Source organism: Euprymna scolopes, chromosome 9, assembly GCF_053919585.1.
Source record: "Euprymna scolopes isolate OS-2025 chromosome 9, ASM5391958v1, whole genome shotgun sequence".
Classification (NCBI taxonomy): Eukaryota; Metazoa; Mollusca; class Cephalopoda; order Sepiida; family Sepiolidae; genus Euprymna; species Euprymna scolopes.
In genome coordinates this window covers 62,399,002-62,420,034 of record NC_136490.1, presented here as the reverse complement: position 1 = coordinate 62,420,034, position 21,033 = coordinate 62,399,002, and the positions used below count along the sequence as shown (strand labels likewise).

The window sequence follows — 21,033 nt, the reverse complement described above, 5'->3', positions numbered from 1 at the left end:
GCCAGATGCACCTCTACCACAGAACTTTGAGTGTGCTGCCTAGTCAATTTTTGTTCAGCTAGAGTGCTCTTCCTCTATAGAGCTGGTTTTTCAAATCCCACTTTCATGACCTTCTGTCTAATCTTTCTGCTATGGGAAAGAGATAAAAAAAATACAATACTTCCAGGCCATATTCAAAATTTGAGAATTGTTGAAATGACCAAGAAGACTAGCGCTCGCCAAACATTCACGAGAAACGCTCATTTGGCTGAAACCACTATCAATAATTTCCCTCACTCTTTATCTGTGCCTAAACCTAAATGTAGATTTCATAGACAAAGCTTCTTTCTAAGAACTGCACTCCTGTGGAACTCTCTTCCATTTACTTGCTTTCCAGCTGACTATAATATGGCCATCTTCAAATCTAATGTAAACAAGTTCTTGATGAACCATTCCCCTTAAGTAATCCAATTTAGAAAATTTAACCTTCTAATGATTACTATGATATTGTCCTTTTGACCACTGTACACTCTTTAACCCTTATCTTTGAGTGGCCTCTGGGTCTTGATAAGTGGTGATTCCTTTGTAAAAATTAAAAATTTCTAAATGCTCTATTAACAACCCATTGTTAACATTTCACAACAAGACCGAACTATACAACAATAAATCTGGAAACAAAACAAATGAAGATTTTGGAAAAATCTGGAAAAAAAAAAAGACAGCATATTTATAACTATTTTCCTCTACAAAACAACCAAATCAGTTGAATAAGTATTTGGAGATATAAAATAGTTGAAACATACAAATTTGGGGTGGGGGTGGGGGTAGATTATTAGATTCGACATTAAATAACCTGAAAAGGATGTATATGACGTAAAACAAAACAGCTAAACTATATATGTAGTTTTTTGTTGTAAAAATAGATCAACATTCTAAATTTGTGACTGTTAGATTATCTACACCTAAAATAAAACTTAGAAAAAATTATGATGCAACTTTTTATTGTGATTGTAAACAAATGTGGCATTCGCATAAAATATTTTTTTAAAATAAATATCTACAATCACTTAATTACTTTTGTTTCTTTGTAAAATTTATATTTTATGATCATTTTGTGATGATTTTTTTCTTAATATTAAACTCTTTTATTTATTTCAGCACCTGGAGAACAGTCAAGTCCATTTAGTAATTCTTTTTCGGACAAAGCCATACGACGGGCTTTTATCAGAAAGGTTAGAAACTTCTTTTATATATAGACTAGCGGGAGTAGCTGGCATTGCGCGGGTGTGTAGAAGTGGTGTTGTAAGGAACCCCCCCCCCCCCGGTAGGCAGCCCAAGTGTAGAGAGGTATTTAAAAAAAAAAAAAAAATGGTAGTAGACAGGCAGGCTCAAACCTGAAGGAAAACATGCCAAGCATTACCACCGCCATGGTACGTAGAAAAAAGAAAAAAGACTTGTATTTCCTGATGAAAATTCTCTTATGAATCGAAATATTGAATTTAATTTGAATAAATATGTTTATTTGTTGAAAGAGATTCTGCACTTTGGTCTTTAAACTGTTAAATTTTTGCATTTCATATCAGCAGTACTTGCTATATAATCAGTAGACTTTCTATTACTTTACACATACACACTCGACCGGTGTTTTCAATTATATTAGACATTTAAACCTTATACTTCACCAACATCTGAAGGAAAAACATGCCCACCATTACCATTGCCATGGTACATAAAAACAAATGAAAAAAAACTGTATTTCTTGATGAAGATTCTTTTATGAATTGAAATATTGAATTTAATTTTAATAAATATGTTGGTGCTTCTACACTATTGGGACGAAATTTTGCAGTTGATAAATGGAGTTTTCATATAAAAACCAATGGTTTCTAATGATTTTTTTTTGTCAATTTTAATAAATTACAATGTTAGCTCCCAAATTATGCAGTCGAAATTATCTGAATATTACTCTGGGGAAAATAAGAACAGCCTACCTTCTGTCTTCCCTGCGAGTTGAGACAAAAGAGATCAGAGATGGCGTCCATGAGGTTTTAACACACACGGTCTCGGCCGATCTCGCAAAGTCGCTCTACACACATGCAAATGAGGTGTGCTGGGCTTCATAAAGCAGGTTGCTTGGAGGAGTTTGTGAGATTTTTTTTTTCCTTTTTTGACACATTGCTTTCTGTTGTAGCGGTGCATTGTTTTGCGGAAGACATTTTGAAACACATTAGCATGTTGATGTGGAAGAGAGAGAAAGAAACGTATTACTTGGGATATGCCCCTTACAATAATTACTGAATTATTTAAAAAAAAACAACTTTAATCATGTTAGCAAGTGAAAAATTGCAGCCATCTTGTTTAAATCGAAATGGAAAATTACCTCTCTTTTGAATTCTCTTGTGCCTTACATAAGCAAATATGATCGTTTTCTTCAAATTTTATTTGCTATTTTCTTTAATAAATAATTTTTTACCTTATCGATTTTCATAATTTTTCGATATAATCATCTTAAAAATACGAGGAATTCATATGAAATTCAGTATTACAATTTCCGAAATATCGTTCTGATAGTGTAGAAGCAATATGTTTATTTGTTGAAAAAGATTCTGCACTTGTTTAGTCTTTTAAACTGTCAAATTTTTAAATTTTGTATTTAAATAATTATTTTTAATGGTATTTTTAAGATTTAAGAATTTTTAAAAAAATAATCTGAACCCATTAATAAATCCGTTTACCGTTATACAAGTGTCTGTAAGAAATGTAGCTTTTCTTTAGTAATAACATTGTACATATTACTTGATCATATTACAAATGCTATTTTAAGTAATACTTTTTTGTATTATTTGGATTAATCAGACAATTGTTTTCATCTTGAGTGTTATCTGCACAACGTTTCAGTTGATGCAACCTATGACCTTCTTCGGGCGTTAAAGTAGCCATGTTAGGCAAAGGAGAAAAGGGGGTTAGTTCTATATTCAAAGTTTCATATTTTTTATTATTTTGTCGATGATACTCAAGATGAAAACAATTATTCGATTAATGCAAACAATCATACTTTGTCTCAAAAATTAAGAACTGTTTGTTTAAGAACACCAATGCACTTAGTTTTTTTTTATTTACTTCACCTCATATTATAGATGTTATTTTTTCCTAGCAATCTACTGACTAACAATTTTTTTATTAAAGCATAACGGAAAAATTCATTTTTTTTTTGTAATTCAATTAACAAACTTTTATATATTTTGTATGGAAACAAAAATTTGACAATGATTTAGTATGGTTAACAGTGCAAAAATGGGGTGAAAAACAAAATGTACAACAAATAACTATTACCAAATGAAATAAATTTACTACATACCTACATGCATCATTTTAATCTTCTGAAACTGTTTTAAAGTTGTTATTTTTTATTTCCATATAAGATTTCATCAATATTTTGTCTTTGGATACACTCAGAATCCAATATGGATGACCAATCTTTGTTTTGTTGATATTTTATTCCTTAGAATAGTTAAACAAAAAACCCCCAAAAAACTTAACATTAATCCAAAATCCAACTACCTCTCCACTTAGACTTAGGGTTAATGGTAGGGTAAGCCTTTTTTACTATCTTTTTAGCCTGAAATTAGTAGCCATCTTTAATTTATGTATGTTTAGCTAAGTGAACATGATAGCAAATTCACAGCTGATAAATCTTACAATAAGTTTCAGAAATTTACAACTATGCGATTTGATAAAAAAAACTTGTTTAGTAAAAATTATTTGCTATATCTTTTGTTTGTTTTCGATTTCTTGCCTGTTCACCATACTACATCATTGCCAAAAATTTAAATATTTCAGTCATTTTTTTTTTTTTATTGATTTTGATTATTGCAGCTCATAAAAATAAAACCTTTGCATCTCGAAATATTAAAATATTTCATAAGATCAATGCAAAACAAGGAAAAATGTAAGCTTTCTTATGTAAAACTTTTGAAAATATATACTTACAAAAGTTAGTGTTTATTCAATTAAATAGCAACAAATAATATTCAATTATTAAAATGTTCTTCTTCGAAACCAATATGTAATAATAAGGAAGTTTTATTTCATGTCCTGTTGGCTTGGTAAATCAAGAATAGGCTCAATGCATTTCAATGAATAGCAGTAATAGAGAAACTTAAAGGCAATTCATGATGGTTTCCAGTGTAGCATGTCATTAACAAACCAAAGCGTCCTATTGCTTTATTCATATCCACATAGATTGGTTGAGATAGAAATCTATCGGAGCACAGCATATTTTGTTTGTTTGTAGTTCTCTACTCATGTTGCTTCTCATTTATACCCAGCCCAGAAAACAATTTGTTTCGTATTCCAACTTGTGGGAAAGCCTGGCTCAAAACAAATGTTCCTGGCATACTGCAAGCCACAAAGGAGCCATAATTACTGAATCATCTGCACATATCTAAGAGCCTGAGAAGAAACATACTATTACAAAAGACAGAGTAGTCAGCATCTCTGCTACAGAATCATCCCACAGATCCTATACATGTGGGAAATACTTCAGAGCTCAGATCAGACTGACAAGCCAACTCCAGATGCACAAAACAATTACATAATCATGGTCATCTTCACAAGCGATAGACAAACATCTTTAATCTAGAACTTTTCTTTTGTATGGATTAGTATTGAAATACTGAAGGTTTAGAAGCTTTGATTCTCTTTAACTGTAGCTTTCGTCTCATTTAGTTTAATGACTTATTTTTCTCTTGATGTGAAGCTTATTAAAGTATCTCTGGGATTCAGGTGTTGAGTGAATCAATGGGGCGATCAAGCCTCATTAGCTTGTAACAAATATTCTATCTTTTTTATGGTTCATTAAAGCCCCCAAAACAAAACACTTACAATATTAAATTTATTTAATTGTTAATGTAGTTGCCACTCTTCTATTTTCCTCTATCAATAAGTTTTTTAATGTCTTTTATCATGTATGTATAATAGAGCACAATCACATTGACACACCGGTTCTCGCCATATTACCGAAGTTAAGTAACGTTAAACCTGGCCAGTACCAGATGGCTGCCCATTTGGGAAGGTGAGGCCCTGTATGTACTGCGAGGTAAAAATACTAGGTTGGAAAACTGGTGTGGTCTATCCTTCTCTCGAGGGTAGATGGGCCTCTCTTAAGCTGTGGTAGGCAACCCATCTAGTGATGGTGTCACGATAAAAAATACCCTTAATAGCCTTGGCGAAGCATCAAGTATTTCCAGCCAATAGAAAAAACCTGAAAGATTCTGCGGAACTTGTTCACGTTTCACCTGCACCTACTGGTATTGGATAAAACATTTCTCTTTTTTATTATGTTTCGCTATCTTCAGTTAGACCAGATCGCACACTGACATGAGTATTTTCATGAGTTTTCTGGGCCTTACTACTTTCATGCTGGCTCATGGCAAATTAGAAGCGGGTTTATGTTTATGACACCATCATTAGAAGATTGCCATACTTTTTGAAAGAAGCCTGCCTTTCCTAGATGTATTGTCTTCATCATGGACTCTCTGCATGGTAAACGCCCAGAATATCAGAAGGAGACTAACAGGTGCTACATCTCGCTCACAGGTGACTTGAATCTGTGCAAAGCAGGGTCGTTCATTTCCCCGAGCTATTATACATACTCAATTACCTAAATACATACTAGTGGTTGGACGATTAATCGGAATCGGAATCGTTAATCGTAAGAATCGTGTATTTTGGGAGGTATCGGAATCGGAATCGCATCGTTAAAAAATACCCTAATTTTCCGATTCCTTCATTACGATTCTTTTAGTCTGATGTTGAAAAAAAGAAAAAAATTTCCTGATATTTCTAACCGCAAGAGAGAAATAAAAAGAAACCAAAGAAATTCATTATTAACAGGGCAATGCTTAGTGCCCCTCCCTTACAAGGTTCATTCATTCAGATCTATTGTAATCAAAACTACAAAAGAGTTAACTTGAAAAGTATGCAGGGCTCTACATTGCGAGTAAAAATAAAAAAAACGCTTATCTTTTTGGCAATTGTTTTTTTTTACTGACAAATCTTCTAATAGTGAATGAAAATGCTTTTTCAACTTATATTTTCTTAAAATAAAACGAGCAAAGTCAAATTATTTAAACAGTAAAAGGTTTAATAGAACAATATACTTTTTTTTTTCTTTTTTTAAAAGAAGGCTTTTGAAAGAAATATCTCTAAAATGAAATTGATCACGTTGTATTATTTCGCAAAGTTTTGACAGTAGTCGGTTTCTTTTGAAGTTTCAAAAAAATTGACCTCATACCTATCTCTTCCAAACCTAAAGTTATTAAATAAACCCTTCGTTAATTTAAGGGTAATTAATTCAATTCAGTCAAGTTTTTTTTTTAATTTCATTGAAATAAAATCCATTATTTTTTTTTTTTCTCCAGAAAGATAAAACCCTGAACTTGATTATATTAAAAGCAGAATAATATAATCTTTTTTCTAGAATTTTAAATTGAAAATTAAAAGTGTTTTGCGCAGTTTTTTGCCAAACGAAAAAGAAATTAATATATATATTTTTAAAAGGTTTTGTAATCAATTAATTTTTATGTCTAAATAATATTTACGATTAATTAAATAATTTCATTTTAAAAAGTATTTATAAATAGAATTTTACTAAGGACTTATAGTTTAGCAATATTGAACCGCATCAACCATGTGTGAATTGAACACAGTCAACCAAAAAAAAAATTCAAAAGAAAATGCTGGTTTGTATTACTGTACACATAGATTCGAAAAAGTTGTCAAAAAACAAATATATAACAAATAAATGTTATCAAAGGCAAGATAAGTTATTTTTCTACCTAACTGGATATATTTTTCGGGTTTTTATTCAATGTAACATGTTTATTCAGCTCGAAAAGCATACAGTGTTTAGCGATGTATTGGAAAATTCAAAATGGCGCCCGACACTCTCTTTAACACGTTAAGTTCAGGAAAAGATGTTATAAATAATAAACTATACAAAATACTGCTAGAAACTCGCTCAATATATGTTACCGTGACATATTTTGACATATATTCGGTGTTTTTTTAATAGTATTTTGTCTAGTTTATTATTTATAACACCTTTTCCCGAACTTACCATGTTAAAGAGAGTGTCGGGCGCCATTTTGAATTTTCCAATACATCGGTAAACACTGCATGTTTTTTGAGCTGAATAAACATGTTACATTGAATAAAAACAAAATAAATTACCCAGTTTGGTAGAAAAGTAACTTATCTTGCCTTTGATAATATTTGTTTGTTATATATTTGTTTTTTGACAACTTTTTCGAATCTGTGTACAGTAATACGAACCCGAAAATGCATATTTGCATTTCATTATGTAAACTTTTATACATTGGTTTCAAAAGTTAAATTCTATAAGTTTTTTTTGTTAACTACCGGTTGGTACAATTTACCGCCCCATCCCTTTATATTTTTTTCTTTTTGTCTTTTTTAGCGGATTATTTTCAATTAATTATCCAAATAAGTGACTAGCTTTAAAACAAAATTTAATAGTAAATTATTTGTTTACAGATAAACTGAATTTTCTAATATGGCCCAAAGTCCAAAAAAAAAGTCTTTTTGAAGATGATGAGTTGAAAGCCATTTGCAAAGTCTGTCAAATTAAAATATCGCGAGGAATAAAACCATCTAACATGACCACAACCAACATGTTAAAACATTTAACTATGAAGCATCCAAATAAATTGGAGGAGCAAAATAAAAAAGAAAAGGAACAAAAAATTACCAACTAGTCACTCAGAGCAGTTTTATTAGTGAGGGTCGAAATCGCAGTGTCTTTTTTTTTTTGCCTACGTAACCATCTAGATGTCACCATTTTTTTTTAACCCTCCTTAACTTCAAAGAGTAAATACAATATATACAACTAAAAAAATAATTTTTAAAAATGCTGATTCCATTCATGAAAAATTCTTTTAACTAGAAATTAAAACTTAGGTAAAGATAGCTGACTGACAGCAACAAGAGCACTGGTTAACTACTGAACCACGTGGAAAGGTGTGGGGGGGGGAGGAAAAAAAAGGAAATTAAATGATGATAATAAATTATGATAACCGTCTTTGAAAGGCACTAAACTCCTAAAATTTACTTCTTTAAAATTTTAGGCGGCACTCCCCGGCGATTTTAAAGCACTCTCTCTCTCTCTCTCAAAAAAAAAAAAAGATTTAATTTTTAAGTTTGGGAAAGATATATTTATTATAACCAAATTCCTGTATGAAGACTGGATCTACTTTATTGGACGTTAATTTGTGAGATAAGTAATTTTTCAATGTTTAATATGTTTTTAAAGTTTCAATTATCAATTAAATTTTTTTAATTGCATTTATTTTTCAATTTATTTAAAAAAAAAAAAACAGGGTTTTAAATGTATTTTTCAAGGTAACAAGCTTCGAAAGAAGTCTAATAAAAAAAAAAAATCACTTAATTTTTAATTTCGACAACTCTGAGAATTTAATTATTAAAAAAATATTGAAATGTGACATTTTTTTATTTAACATTTCTATTAGTTCAATTAATTTTCTTTCAATAATTCATTTCACTCAACAAACTTCACCATTTTTTTGTTTGTTTTTTTTAAAATCTTTTTCTGTAATTTTGGTAATTATGTTTGCTACATTTTATCTAGTATTTCATTTGTTTTTTATAGTGGTATCATTTTTATATGTGTTCCTTTGATATACCCTATTTCAAAATTAGTTTGGCTAAACTTATTCTTCACGTTAGAAACAACGTGTAAAAGCAATGAAAAAGTAAGAAAAAATAATAGGTGTTAACTACTCCTTGTGAATTATGGAGGTCTGAAGAACTGCCGTCACAAATACAACTATCAGTAGCTAAACAAAAAATCGTTTTTGAAATTCCTTTAATTGTAACTTTTCGCTATACCTACCTTTTGGTATAAAACACAAAAACTTTCGATTAAAGGTATTTCTCATATATGGTCGTTAACTTTGGAAAGGTTATTTTGTATCTACGGCGCCATGTCACGTGGTATATTGTTTTTTTTTTTCATTACGCACGTTCATTTATAAATTATTAAATCAAATATTTATCTTTTTTATATTTAATTAGTATATATTTTCTTTCTCTTCCGCTATATTTTTTTTATTTAATTCATTAAATCTGTTAATTATGAGGACCAAAATAATGAATCGTGTGTATTTATTCTCTAATTTTCTTGTTTTTGTTCTGTTATATAAATTCTATTTTATTTTTTTTTCTCTGAAGGATAAATTCTATTTTCTTTGAGTTTTTTTTTCTGTATTCCAATTAAGTAAAATAAATTTTCTCTAACATAAATTTTGCTAATTTTTCCGTTTAGTTTACTATATAATAATTTTATTTAAACCAAAACACGAAATGCACCTACATCGATTTTCCGTTTTTGTTTCCTATTCTCTTTTGTAAAACTTAATTATGTTCTGCAAAAACAAAAACAAAAACAACAGCCCCCTTCCCTTTTTTTTTTTTTCCTACTTCCCAACCCCGTCAGTGGAGCATTAGAATACACTGACTGCCCCCTTGCAGAGAGTAAAAGTCCCTCAATGGGGCCACCTGTTGGCCGTAGGTGGCATCCCGTAATGTCTACGAAAAGGATCCTGGTGGCTGAGCAACTGATACCTAGGGAAATAAAGGTATCAGTTGCAACACTCCACTTTGGCCTCGTACTGGGCCAGACGGGCGATCGGAGAGGCCCGATCCGATCAATCGGCTGGTCACGTCTAGCTCACCACTTATACGCATACAATCTACACCAAATCTAAATAATACACAACACTTCCCCATCAATACTGATCCCCAAACAAGTGGTGAAAGCGGTGGCTGAGGGTCAATTGTATATAGTGAACAAGGACTAGACATGGATGTTTTTCTCTGATCTTTCCCATATTTTACTTGGATGGGAGAAATTAAGATACACGAGTGCTCGAAGCCTACATTATGTACAAGTATATCATACTTGTAACCCTGTTGTAGCCAGGGCGAATGGGCTTCCCCCCTGTGCGCATCCCAAGTAGGGCTCCAAGGTGGGTGGGGAGCAGGGATGATGAATTAAAAAAAACGAACCCAATATGAGTTATAAAAATCCAAGTAAAAAAAGATTTTTAGACAGTTCGGACAGTGACACGAATGAGGAATCGGATAACTATCCAAACTTCATAGTAATGGAGTCAATTGGAGAAGTGTCTTTAACCAAACTCTCCCCCTTCAAGATAGAAAAAATACTATCAGAAAGGGTCAAACCTAAACTAGTGAAAAAATTAAGAAATGGTAATCTTTTGATAGAAATTCTTACCAAAACACAGGCAGATGAACTTTTAAAATGGAAACATTTTGACAATATAAAAATAAAAAGTACCCTCACAAAACACTAAACATATGCAAAGGAGTTGTGAAAAGCCCTGAACTTTCACTTTGCTCCATCGACGAAATCCGTTCAAATCTAAAAGAACAAAATGTAACGGATGTCAGAAGAATTCAAATTAAAAAAAATGGAGAAATGATAAACACACACTCATATATATTAACCTTTTACCAACAAAAAATTCCACAAGAAATAAAAATAGCCTATGAGAAACTAAGAGTCGAACCATACATCCCCAACCCACTGCGTTGCTTCAAATGTCAAAAGTTTGGTCATCATCAGGACCGATGTACACGCCAGCCAGTTTGTGGAAGGTGTGGAGAAAACGACAATCATATCAACTGTCAAAAAACTTATAAATGTGCCAATTGTACAGAAAATCACAGTGCCTACTCCAAAGACTGTGAAATCTGGAAAAAAGAAAAAGAAAAAGAAATTGTTAAAATTAAACACTCATTAAACATCACCTACCCAGAAGCAAGGAAAAAGGCAATAACAGCTAAATATTCCGAAATAACCAAAAAGAATATTCCCAACACAAATAAACACAATGACAATTATTGTACAACAAAACTCGATATTAAAATCCAAGACCTCACCAACCAAATCAAAATACTGATAAATACAATTGAAGAAATGAAAAAAAACTCACTGGAACCAAAAATCCAAACGCCACACCCAGTAGACCAGAAACAAATCCAAAAAAACAAACCAGAACCAAACTTAACTAAACAAAAACTACAAATAAACCCACAAATTCCCCTCTCCAATAGCTTTAAGATATTGGAGATCGAGAACTCTGAAGAGCAGAATACCAACAATAAGGAGAGTCCCTTAATCCCCCACAAGAGTTCTAATATAAAAACAGATAACAACAAGCAAAAAAATAAAGATTCTCCAAAAACATCCGAACAGACAAGAACAATAAATGGGAAAAATTCCTCAAAGAAAACCAGCCCCACAAAAACCAAACCACGATCTCGCTCAACATCTAAAAGCAGAGATAAATCAAGCATAAAAGCTAACAAACCAATTGAACACAAAGAACCAGAAGCCATGGAAACAGAAACCGAATCTACCAATGATAAAAAGCTCACAAGTGCTCAAACGCACATGAAACAGTCCAATGATTCAAATACAAGAACTACAGACCAAAATAAATTTAAAACCTCCTTGGAAACAATGGAAATAGAAGACAAAACTTCTAAACACCCATAAAAAAGAAAACACCCCTATTCCCAAGACAAAAGGGAAATCAAATACATAAAATCTAAACTATGGCCAACAAAATAATCCAATGGAATTGCAGAGGTATAAAAGCCAACCGGAATGAATTACTTCTACTGATATCCGATCTATGTCCCACAATAATATGCCTACAAGAAACCTTTTTAAAACCATCTGAAAATATCAATCTTCAAAGTTTTACTGAATACAACTATACAACAAATAACCCAAATAGAGCTTCAGGAGGAACATCCATTCTCATTAACAAAAACATGGCACAAAGCCAAATAAATCTACAAACTAACTTACAGGCAATTGCTGTCACAGCCACCCTACATAGAACGGTCACAATTTGCTCCATTTATCTGCCTCAAAACGACCCCATAGATGAAACCGAAATAGAAAAACTCATCAACCAACTCCCTCGCCCCTTCTTATTATTAGGCGATTTTAATAGTCATAATGTTAGTTGGGGATGCTCAAACACAGATAGAAAAGGAATCACTATAGAAAATATTATCAACAACAACAATCTATGCATATATAACAACAAAAAACCAACGTTTATTCACTCCGCTACAAATTCGTCCTCAGCAATTGACCTCTCTATAAGTGATCCTAGTATCTTTATAGATTACAATTGGACAGTGCATATAGATACCTGTGGAAGTGACCACTTCCCAATAACTTTAGAACATTTTGGTCCTGAAATAATCTCAAAAATTCCTCGTTGGAACCTTAAAAAAGCTAACTGGAATGAATTCAAATTATTATGCAAACACAAAGTCCTACCTGAAAAATGTGAGAAAGACCCAATCACTCACTTTACAGATACCATTATCTCAATAGCAGAAGAATGTATTCCTAAAACAAAATCATCAACCAAGTATAATCGTCCCTGGTTTAATAATGACTGTAAAAAGGCTATCAGGTTACGATGTGCTGCATTAAGAAAATTCAACAATCAACCAACTACTCAGAATTTAAACAACTTTAAAATATGCAGGGCTAAAGCACGCCGAACAATAAACGAAGCCAAAAGGGAATCATGGAAGAATTTTGTGTCTAAAATCAATAACACCACCAAAGACAAAACTGTATGGAATATGATTCAGAAAATATCAGGAAAAAACACCAGTTCCCCTCTCAACCACCTATGTGTAAACAATAGTAAAATAACTAAAAAAGAGGACATGGCAAACCTGCTTGCAGATACTATTGCAAATAATTCATCTTCTAAAAATTACGCTAAAAAATTCCAGATCTTTAAACAGGAATCAGAAAAAAACAAACTGAACTTTAAAAGTAATAATGAGGAAGAATACAACAAACCTTTTACCATCCATGAACTAAAGGATTCATTAAAAAAAGCCAACAACACGGCTGAGGGACCTGATAAAATAACGTATGAATTTCTAAAACAACTACCAGATGAACCATTAAAGTATTTACTTTCTATTTATAATGACATCTGGCTCAATGGCAATCTTCCAGTCATATGGAAACAAGCCACAGTCATTCCTATACCAAAACCAGGAAAGGATGCATCTGACCCCTCCAATTATCGCCCCATAGCTCTAACAAGCTGTGTGTGTAAGATCATGGAGAGAATGGTCAACACCAGGTTAATTTGGTTTCTGGAAACAAATAAAATAATAACTAATTTTCAGTGTGGCTTCCGAAAACATCGTAGCACAACAGACCATTTAATTCGTTTAGAAACTTTCATCAGAAATTCATTTATACAAAAAAAGCATATGACTGCTATTTTCTTTGATCTTGAAAAGGCATACGATACCACATGGAGGTATGGCATCATGAAAGATCTCAAAGAAGCTGGAGTGAAAGGAAGACTACCCATCTTCATCAACAACTTCATAAATAATAGACTATTCAATGTCCGTGTAGGAACATGCCTATCGGACACCAAAGAACAGGAAACGGGAGTTCCATAGGGAAGTATTTTGTCGGTAACATTATTCAGCCTAAAAATTAACAGTATTGTTGGATGCATAAACCAAGGCGTGGATTGCTCTCTATATGTTGATGATTTTTTAATTGCATATAGCTCAAGACATATCCATATAATTGAGCGTCAACTTCAACAATGCATTGACAAAATAAAAAAATGGACAACTAAGAATGGCTTCAAATTTTCCATTAACAAAACAAAATGTATGCACTTTTGTCAACTAAGAAAACTGCACCCAGATCCTCTTTTAAAACTAAATGATATTCCGATTCCTGTTGTAAATGAACATAAATTCTTAGGGTTAATACTAGACAAAAAACTTACATTCATCCCTCATATAAAACATCTTAAAAATAAATGTAATAAAACCCTACAGCTAATGCGGGTCATTGCCCACACAGATTGGGGAGCGGACAGACAAACCCTATTAAAGTTATATAGGTCACTAGTGCGATCGAAACTAGACTATGGTAGCTTCATTTACGGTGCCACCAGAAAGTCGTATATAAAGATATTGGACACCGTTCAACATCAGGGCCTCAGACTTGCGCTGGGAGCCTTCCGAACTTCCCCCATCGATAGTCTCTATGCAGAAGCCAATGAACCCCCATTATCAATTCTACGCGACAAACTAGCCTTGCAATACCTGACCAAAATTCTCTCTTGCCCAGAAAATCCTGCTTACAACTGCATTGCAAACTCACTAGATTACTCGCTCTATGATAGAGAAAAATCACAGCCAACAAATCCAACCTCTAACTGTACCTTCAATCCAAATTACCAAAATCTATATTACCAAAAAGTAAAAGCTATAAAACCTTTTGGGCTCCGTACAAAACCACTAGTAGAAGATGCAGGTATCACAATCACCAATATCCATAATGTCAACCAACTAAGCCTTCCACCCTGGCTACTAAAATACCCTGAAATCATCCTTGAATTAAATAACCTCCCAAAAAATCAAACCCATCCACTAACCTATCAAGAAAAACTCCTTATCATTCAGGAAAAATACCCAAACCATCAGCACATATACACAGATGGGTCCAAAGACAGCAACAAAACCGGATGCGGAGTCGTATCCACTAACATTACCTTACAGAAGCGACTACCAGACCATGCCTCAATTTTTAGTGCCGAAGCCACAGCCTTAGATATGGCACTAGATCTCATCACTGACCTTACCCACAACAAATTTATAATTTTTTCAGACTCCCTATCAGTACTCGAATCCTTAAAGAATAAAAATTTAAATAACCCACTACTCATCAAACTGCTACAAAAAATACACACTCTCTCACAAAACAAAAGTATCAAATTCTGCTGGATCCCCAGTCATTCTGGAATTCAGGGCAATGAAAAAGCTGACATAGCTGCCAAAAATGCTTTAAAACTCCTTAAAAGCAATGTAAAAATTCCATATTCTGACTACAAACAACAAATAAATAATCTGATTATGAAGAAATGGCAAGAAAGATGGAATAACTGTCCAAATAATAAACTTTTCAAGATCAAGCCCACAATAGAAGAACGATTACCAGATGCCAGAAGATCACGTAGAGAGGAAGTGATTTTGTCCCTTATTCGCATAGGACATACGCACATAACCCACTCCTTCCTGCTAAAAAAAGAAGACCCTCCAGAATGTTTTGCATGCCAAGAACCTTTTACAGTAAAACACTTTCTTTTGGATTGTGGCGATCTCGCGCATATCCGGCAAAATTATTACCATGTCAACAATATGAAGGAACTATTTAAAAAAATAAACTCCAACAAAATACTAACATTTCTGAAAAAAGTAAATCTATATAAAAGAATATAACTTTAATTCAATCCAACTTTACACCCCACCCCCAAAAAAGGAAGGAAGCACATCACCTAATGATACAAAAAGTCTGATTTGACTCACTGATTAAATTAAAATATCTATTCCAAAAAAAAAAAAAAAAACTGAATTCAGCATTAAATAACCAAAAAAAAAAAAGAAAGAAGGTTGATATGCCGTAAAACCAAACCAAACCAAACCAAACCAAACCAAAACATGACGGTGTAGACATAAAATATCTCTTCCAAAGTTAGGGAACATATTTGGGAACTACCGACCATAAGTATAAAACTACCTGGTATATTTCAAAACAATTAATTCCCTAGGAATCGGAATCGGAATCGTACTTGGTATCGGAATCGTTAATCAATATTTTCCTGGAATCGGAATCGGAATCGGAATCGTATAAAAATTAGGAATCGTCCCAACACTAATACATACAGTACTTAGTATTCCCAAATGGTCACCTATCTGGTATTGACTAGGCTCAACAGTGCTTAACTTAGGTGATCTAACAAGAACCAGTGTGTCAACATGATTATGCTGTACATCACATTAATATAATTATGTTTGAACTGAATAAGGAAACAAACTCGTTTCTAATTTCTTTACTGAAAGTGAATTTTAATCTGCTCATATGATTTTGAAAGAAATGGTGATCTGTTGATGCAACATTCAATGAATATGGTGGGTGATGAATAACTTCCCAGATATATTTTTCTAAATCTTTGCTATAGTATTGTTAAGAAGTTTAAAATGACTTCAACTTTTTATTATGACCCCCCCCCAAAAAAAAAATAAAACAAAAACAACAAATTTAGAAATTAGATCAAACTATTATGGAGTTAAAATTTTCATTGTTCAATGGAAAGAGCTCATTGAGAAGAATAGGGTTTATATTAATGATTAAATAAATTTGATTTTTTTTATTATTATGTTTAAGAATTTTTTAGATGATGAGGATTGATAAGTTTTATTCTTAATATCGCTCATACAAATAATTTAACTTTCACCCTCCATAGGACTGTCTCCTAGAAATGATGTCCTGGATATGACCTGAAACTATATCCAGTGGCGAGGCCCCAGCTTGCGGGCTTTAGGGAGTGTGGAGTGTGGAGCCACCCTTTAATTGCCATTGCTCCCAGGTCCACTCTGCCCCGGAGTGGTAATACCTGTTAGGGTCCCAACTATGGATTAAATAGAAACCGTCTTGAAAACAACAAATATATTCTATTAAAAAATTTTTCTTCAAAATCATTCGGCATTAAATAACCTGAAAAGGGTTGATATGCCGTTAAACAAAAACAACCAACCAACCAACCAACCCAGAAATGATTATTACTTAGCATTTTTTTTATTCATTCAATCTTTTTTTCTTTTTCTAAGTAAAGGTCATATGTTTGTGATATTTCATATTCAGGTATAGCTTGAAATTAGGAATGTTAATTATTTCCTTGTGATTCTTGATCCATTGACTCAATCTCAATCCTTTTAGTGACTACCTCCCACCACCACCACTACCACCACCACACATTCTTGATGGGTTGGGGGGGATTAAAATCTGATGGTGCAATGTCACTTTAACAATATAGCCTCCATTTACACTCTGAGATAGCGAAAATAGACAGAGAAAAAAGAAGAATAAAAGAAAGACAATGACAAGAATTTCAACATGCAAATTACAAGGAGGGGTGGGGGGTTCTACTTATCTCTCACAAGCCAAATTATTTTGTTAATACCAGCAGAGAAAAAAATCTTCTTTGAAAATGACGTTTATTTTGAAAGGCTCATATAAAATTTCATTTATTAAAAAAAAAAAAAATTTTTTGATGTTCTAACTGAAATAATTTTACAAAAATAATGTTTTCTATCATGTGACCAACACCTTTTATTGAAGAAAAAGTGCTAATCATGCAAAAAACGTTGGACTATACTTTTTAACACTCGTCAACAAGAACTTGTTTTTACCATACTGTTTAACTGACATCGATAGACTTTTTTTTTAAAACTAAAAGCACAGTAGCATTTCTTCTACTCAATGAATTTTCGCAATTTTTGGATATATTACTATTTTCGATATGACAATTAAGTAAATAGTACTGTTTTTGCTTAAAAGGACATATTTAAAAAAATTGACCGTGAAAGGAATTGTGTTTGATGGCTATGTCAATGCAGTTTATGGGAAACACTATGGACAAGAGCTATTGTATGAAAGCATAATGACAATATTAAAAGGACTTTTCAATAATTTTCAAGTATATTACATTTACTTACTATCATAATGTGTCGTTCAGGATGATAGATGTTGATATCCATCATTTTCGAGAGTAAAATCTCTTCCTCAGGGGAGAAATAAAAAAAGGCTGTTCGATTAAAAATAAATCGAACAGCCTTTTTTTATTTCTTTCTTTCTGTAAGTCAGTGTCGCAGTCGAGCTGTCAAATCAATTTCCAGGATACAAGCTGTGATGAATATTAAGTAAGAAATTACTATAGCTTTTTTTTTTTTTAATGCCTGCTGTGTTACTGTGGTGCTTACATCTATCTTGGATAATGAGAATGGTCTAAGGGAGGTAACTGTATGTGTAGGAAGATTGGTTCCCTTGCTCAAGTGTATACATCAATATGTATATGCATACTTGCATACTTATGTGTATGCATGCATGCACACATATTTATTTTATTTTATTAATTGAATTTATTTATCTTATTACATTTTATTTGTTTGTTTATTCTTATATAAATTTCTTTATTTATTCCATTTGTTTATTTATTTATATATATATATTATAGTTATATAAATATATATATTTTTTGATGTTGCCTGTCTTTGTACAGGCACCCAGGTTTCATTCATTTGATGTTTGATAATAATGTACATCATTTTTATTGTTATACTTCAGGTTTACAGTATCCTCATGCTTCAGATGTTAGTAACTCTTGTTTTTATTGTTTGCTTCACCATGATGTAAGTAATTTCTTATTTAGCTAAATTATTTTGAAATGGATGACTTCAGAAATGTTTTATTGCTTCAGTTATCTCTGTCTTTCATATTATTTGGATTCTTTGGACTATTGTTCTCATCTTGAGTGTCATTTTCACAACGTTTCGGTCGATGTAACCTCCGACCTTCTTCAGATGTATCTTGTCAAACTTGCTTTGGACTTCGACCCAGTACTGGCTGACGGAATGCTACTCCCATGGATTAAATTAAGAATTCCTTTGAAATTCTGTGCTGATTTCCTAAGTTTGACAGAAAGATTCCCATGTTCGACAGAAAGACGCTGGAGTTCAACAGAAGAATTTCTGAGTACGGTAAGATCCAGCCGAAGAAGGTCGGAGGTTACATCGACCAAAGCATTGTGAAAATAACACTCAAGGTGAGAACAGTAGTCCAAAGAATATGAATCCTAATTTCAAAAATTCAGAAACATTAAGTCAGTTTATTAGAATGATAATTTGCCGTTGATAGCATGCAAAGAGCATGTCAAGAGAAGGATTCATTCACAGACCAATATAACAGCATAAGTTAATAAAATGATTTAACATCAGTGATTGGTATAAGAAAAATTAAATATCTTTTTAAAAAGATAGAAATGTCTTGTTCACTTTATGTTAAGACATTCTCTTCAGCTTGCAGACTCGACCATTTTTCATCTTTGAGGTCGAAACAACATTTTCTGATGCAGCAGAAAAGTGATGCCAATTGACTGTTACCTTGTTCTGACCAGTGTCAATATCAGAGTTTTATGGATGTAATTTCACAGTGTGGACACAAAGCTATCGATGGTCAGAGTGAATTTGAAACTCATGATTCTTGGATTACCACCATGACTACAAAATATTATCACATGTTACTTCAAGCTAAGATTTGAAATGTTGACATCCTCGGCCCATGATAGTGTCAAAATAGTATTAAAATAAATATTTTATTGATGAACTGTATCAAGTATCAAAGTATTACTATTGAAATCTAAACAATAATAAAAAAAATACTACTTTATCTTTCCAAGACATTAGTATTTTTTTATGGAAATGCTTCCAGACAGTATATGAAGCTACTTGATGTAAAAGGCAAATAAATAAATACTACTTCAAGATCAAAAACTAGCCAACAATAAGTGTTAAATGGATAGATTCAAGCTTAGAAAACATAAATTTTCTCTCCGTTGTCAGAAACATCACTCATGGAATATGAGGACTAAAACACAAAATAACTAAAGCGAGGGATATATAATATAAGTAAACCCAAGGTCAAATTTCTACTCTTCTTAGATGCTAAAGACACCACCCAATATCTTGTGTGATATTTTGTCGTAATTTATTTATTCCACTATATACTGTGCACAAAAAATGCATGCGTTAATTCTCCATGTGGCCTGGACTACTCCGGAAAAACTTGAATCCAGTTTGTGTTTTTACTGTTCCCATTATTGAATTACAGAATATCATTTTATATTTGTATTTCAGATTTGTCTTCTTTTTCAAATATCATCTAAATGTTTTCATTTCATTTATTTTTAGAACTGCTATTCGTCTTTGGATTATCACTAACATTTGGTTTTACTATACATCTTAGTAAGTATATTTATTGATAAAAAATTTATTTTGCTGGTGCTACCAAATCAGGCTGTCTGAAGATATCTACTTCATGACTTAAAACAAACAAACATTATTTTTCCTTTCCCTTTGTGAAATTCCGTCATGTTATGTCAAACCAAAAGCAATTTTTCTCTACAAAAGAAGCAAACCAAACACTATGAATAAATATTTGCAGATATAAACAACTTGAAGCATAAAAACTTTTGTTTCTAAAATTACTGGATTCGACATTAAATAACCCGAAAAGGGACTGACGGGCTGTAAAATAAAGCAGCCAAACATTTATTTTATTCATTGCAGTCGACGTTAAACTAAATGCTTTTTACAAGGTAGTCACCACTTATCAAGGCCCAGAAGCCACTCGGAGATAAGGGTTATTGCGTGTACAGTACGTTAGTATTGGCGATTTGATAAAGTGTCTTACTTAAGGGGGCGGTTCATCAGGAATTTGTTTATAATGGACTTGAAGACATCCAGGTTGTAGTCAGGTGGGAAACAGGCAAATGGAACAGAATTCCACAGGCGTGCACTTCTAAGAAAGGAGCTTTGTTCATGGAATCTACGTTTTGATTTAGCATGCATTCCAACTAAGAGATCTTTTAAGATTCTAACTATCCCTTTAAGTGTAATTGTTTGTATCTTTCTTGTACTTGGTTCACTGGGTTTATTCATGTTAAAAGGAAAGAAATTTTTTTGTGTGTGCGTATGAGGCAGTCTGTACAAAAAGGAAGAGAGGCAGAACGTAAGAAATTGTGAGTGTGAGAAGAAAAGAAATAGATGATGTGTTGCGGGCGAGGTGAGAGAAAGAGTCAATGTTCCTTGGTGCGTGTTACAGCCTGTTGTGTGTGCTACTGTATTCGCTCTGCGTGCGTACTGTCTGCGTCCTCTCTCTCTGTCTGTGAAAGGAAGTTCTTTTTGGCTTTTTTTAATATATTTTTTTAAGAGGCTCCAGAAACTGGCAGAAGTAAGCTTTCTTTTATCGAGCTCTGATTGGTCTAAATTCATGTTTTTGGTGAGGAGAGC

General features: G+C 32.6%; 1 protein-coding gene across 2 annotated transcripts in view; it reads left to right on the top strand.

The window, feature by feature from the left end:
- LOC145284541 (protein lifeguard 1-like) overlaps window positions 1-21,033 on the top strand; it is a 164,378-nt gene that overhangs the window by 102,493 nt on the left and 40,852 nt on the right. For both annotated transcript variants that reach the window (XM_080133444.1, XM_080133445.1), the window contains 3 exons: window positions 1,138-1,211; window positions 18,311-18,375; window positions 19,933-19,986. In XM_080133444.1, the coding sequence (XP_079989570.1) occupies window positions 1,138-1,211; window positions 18,311-18,375; window positions 19,933-19,986 (193 nt within the window). The remainder of the gene's footprint in view (window positions 1-1,137; window positions 1,212-18,310; window positions 18,376-19,932; window positions 19,987-21,033) is intronic.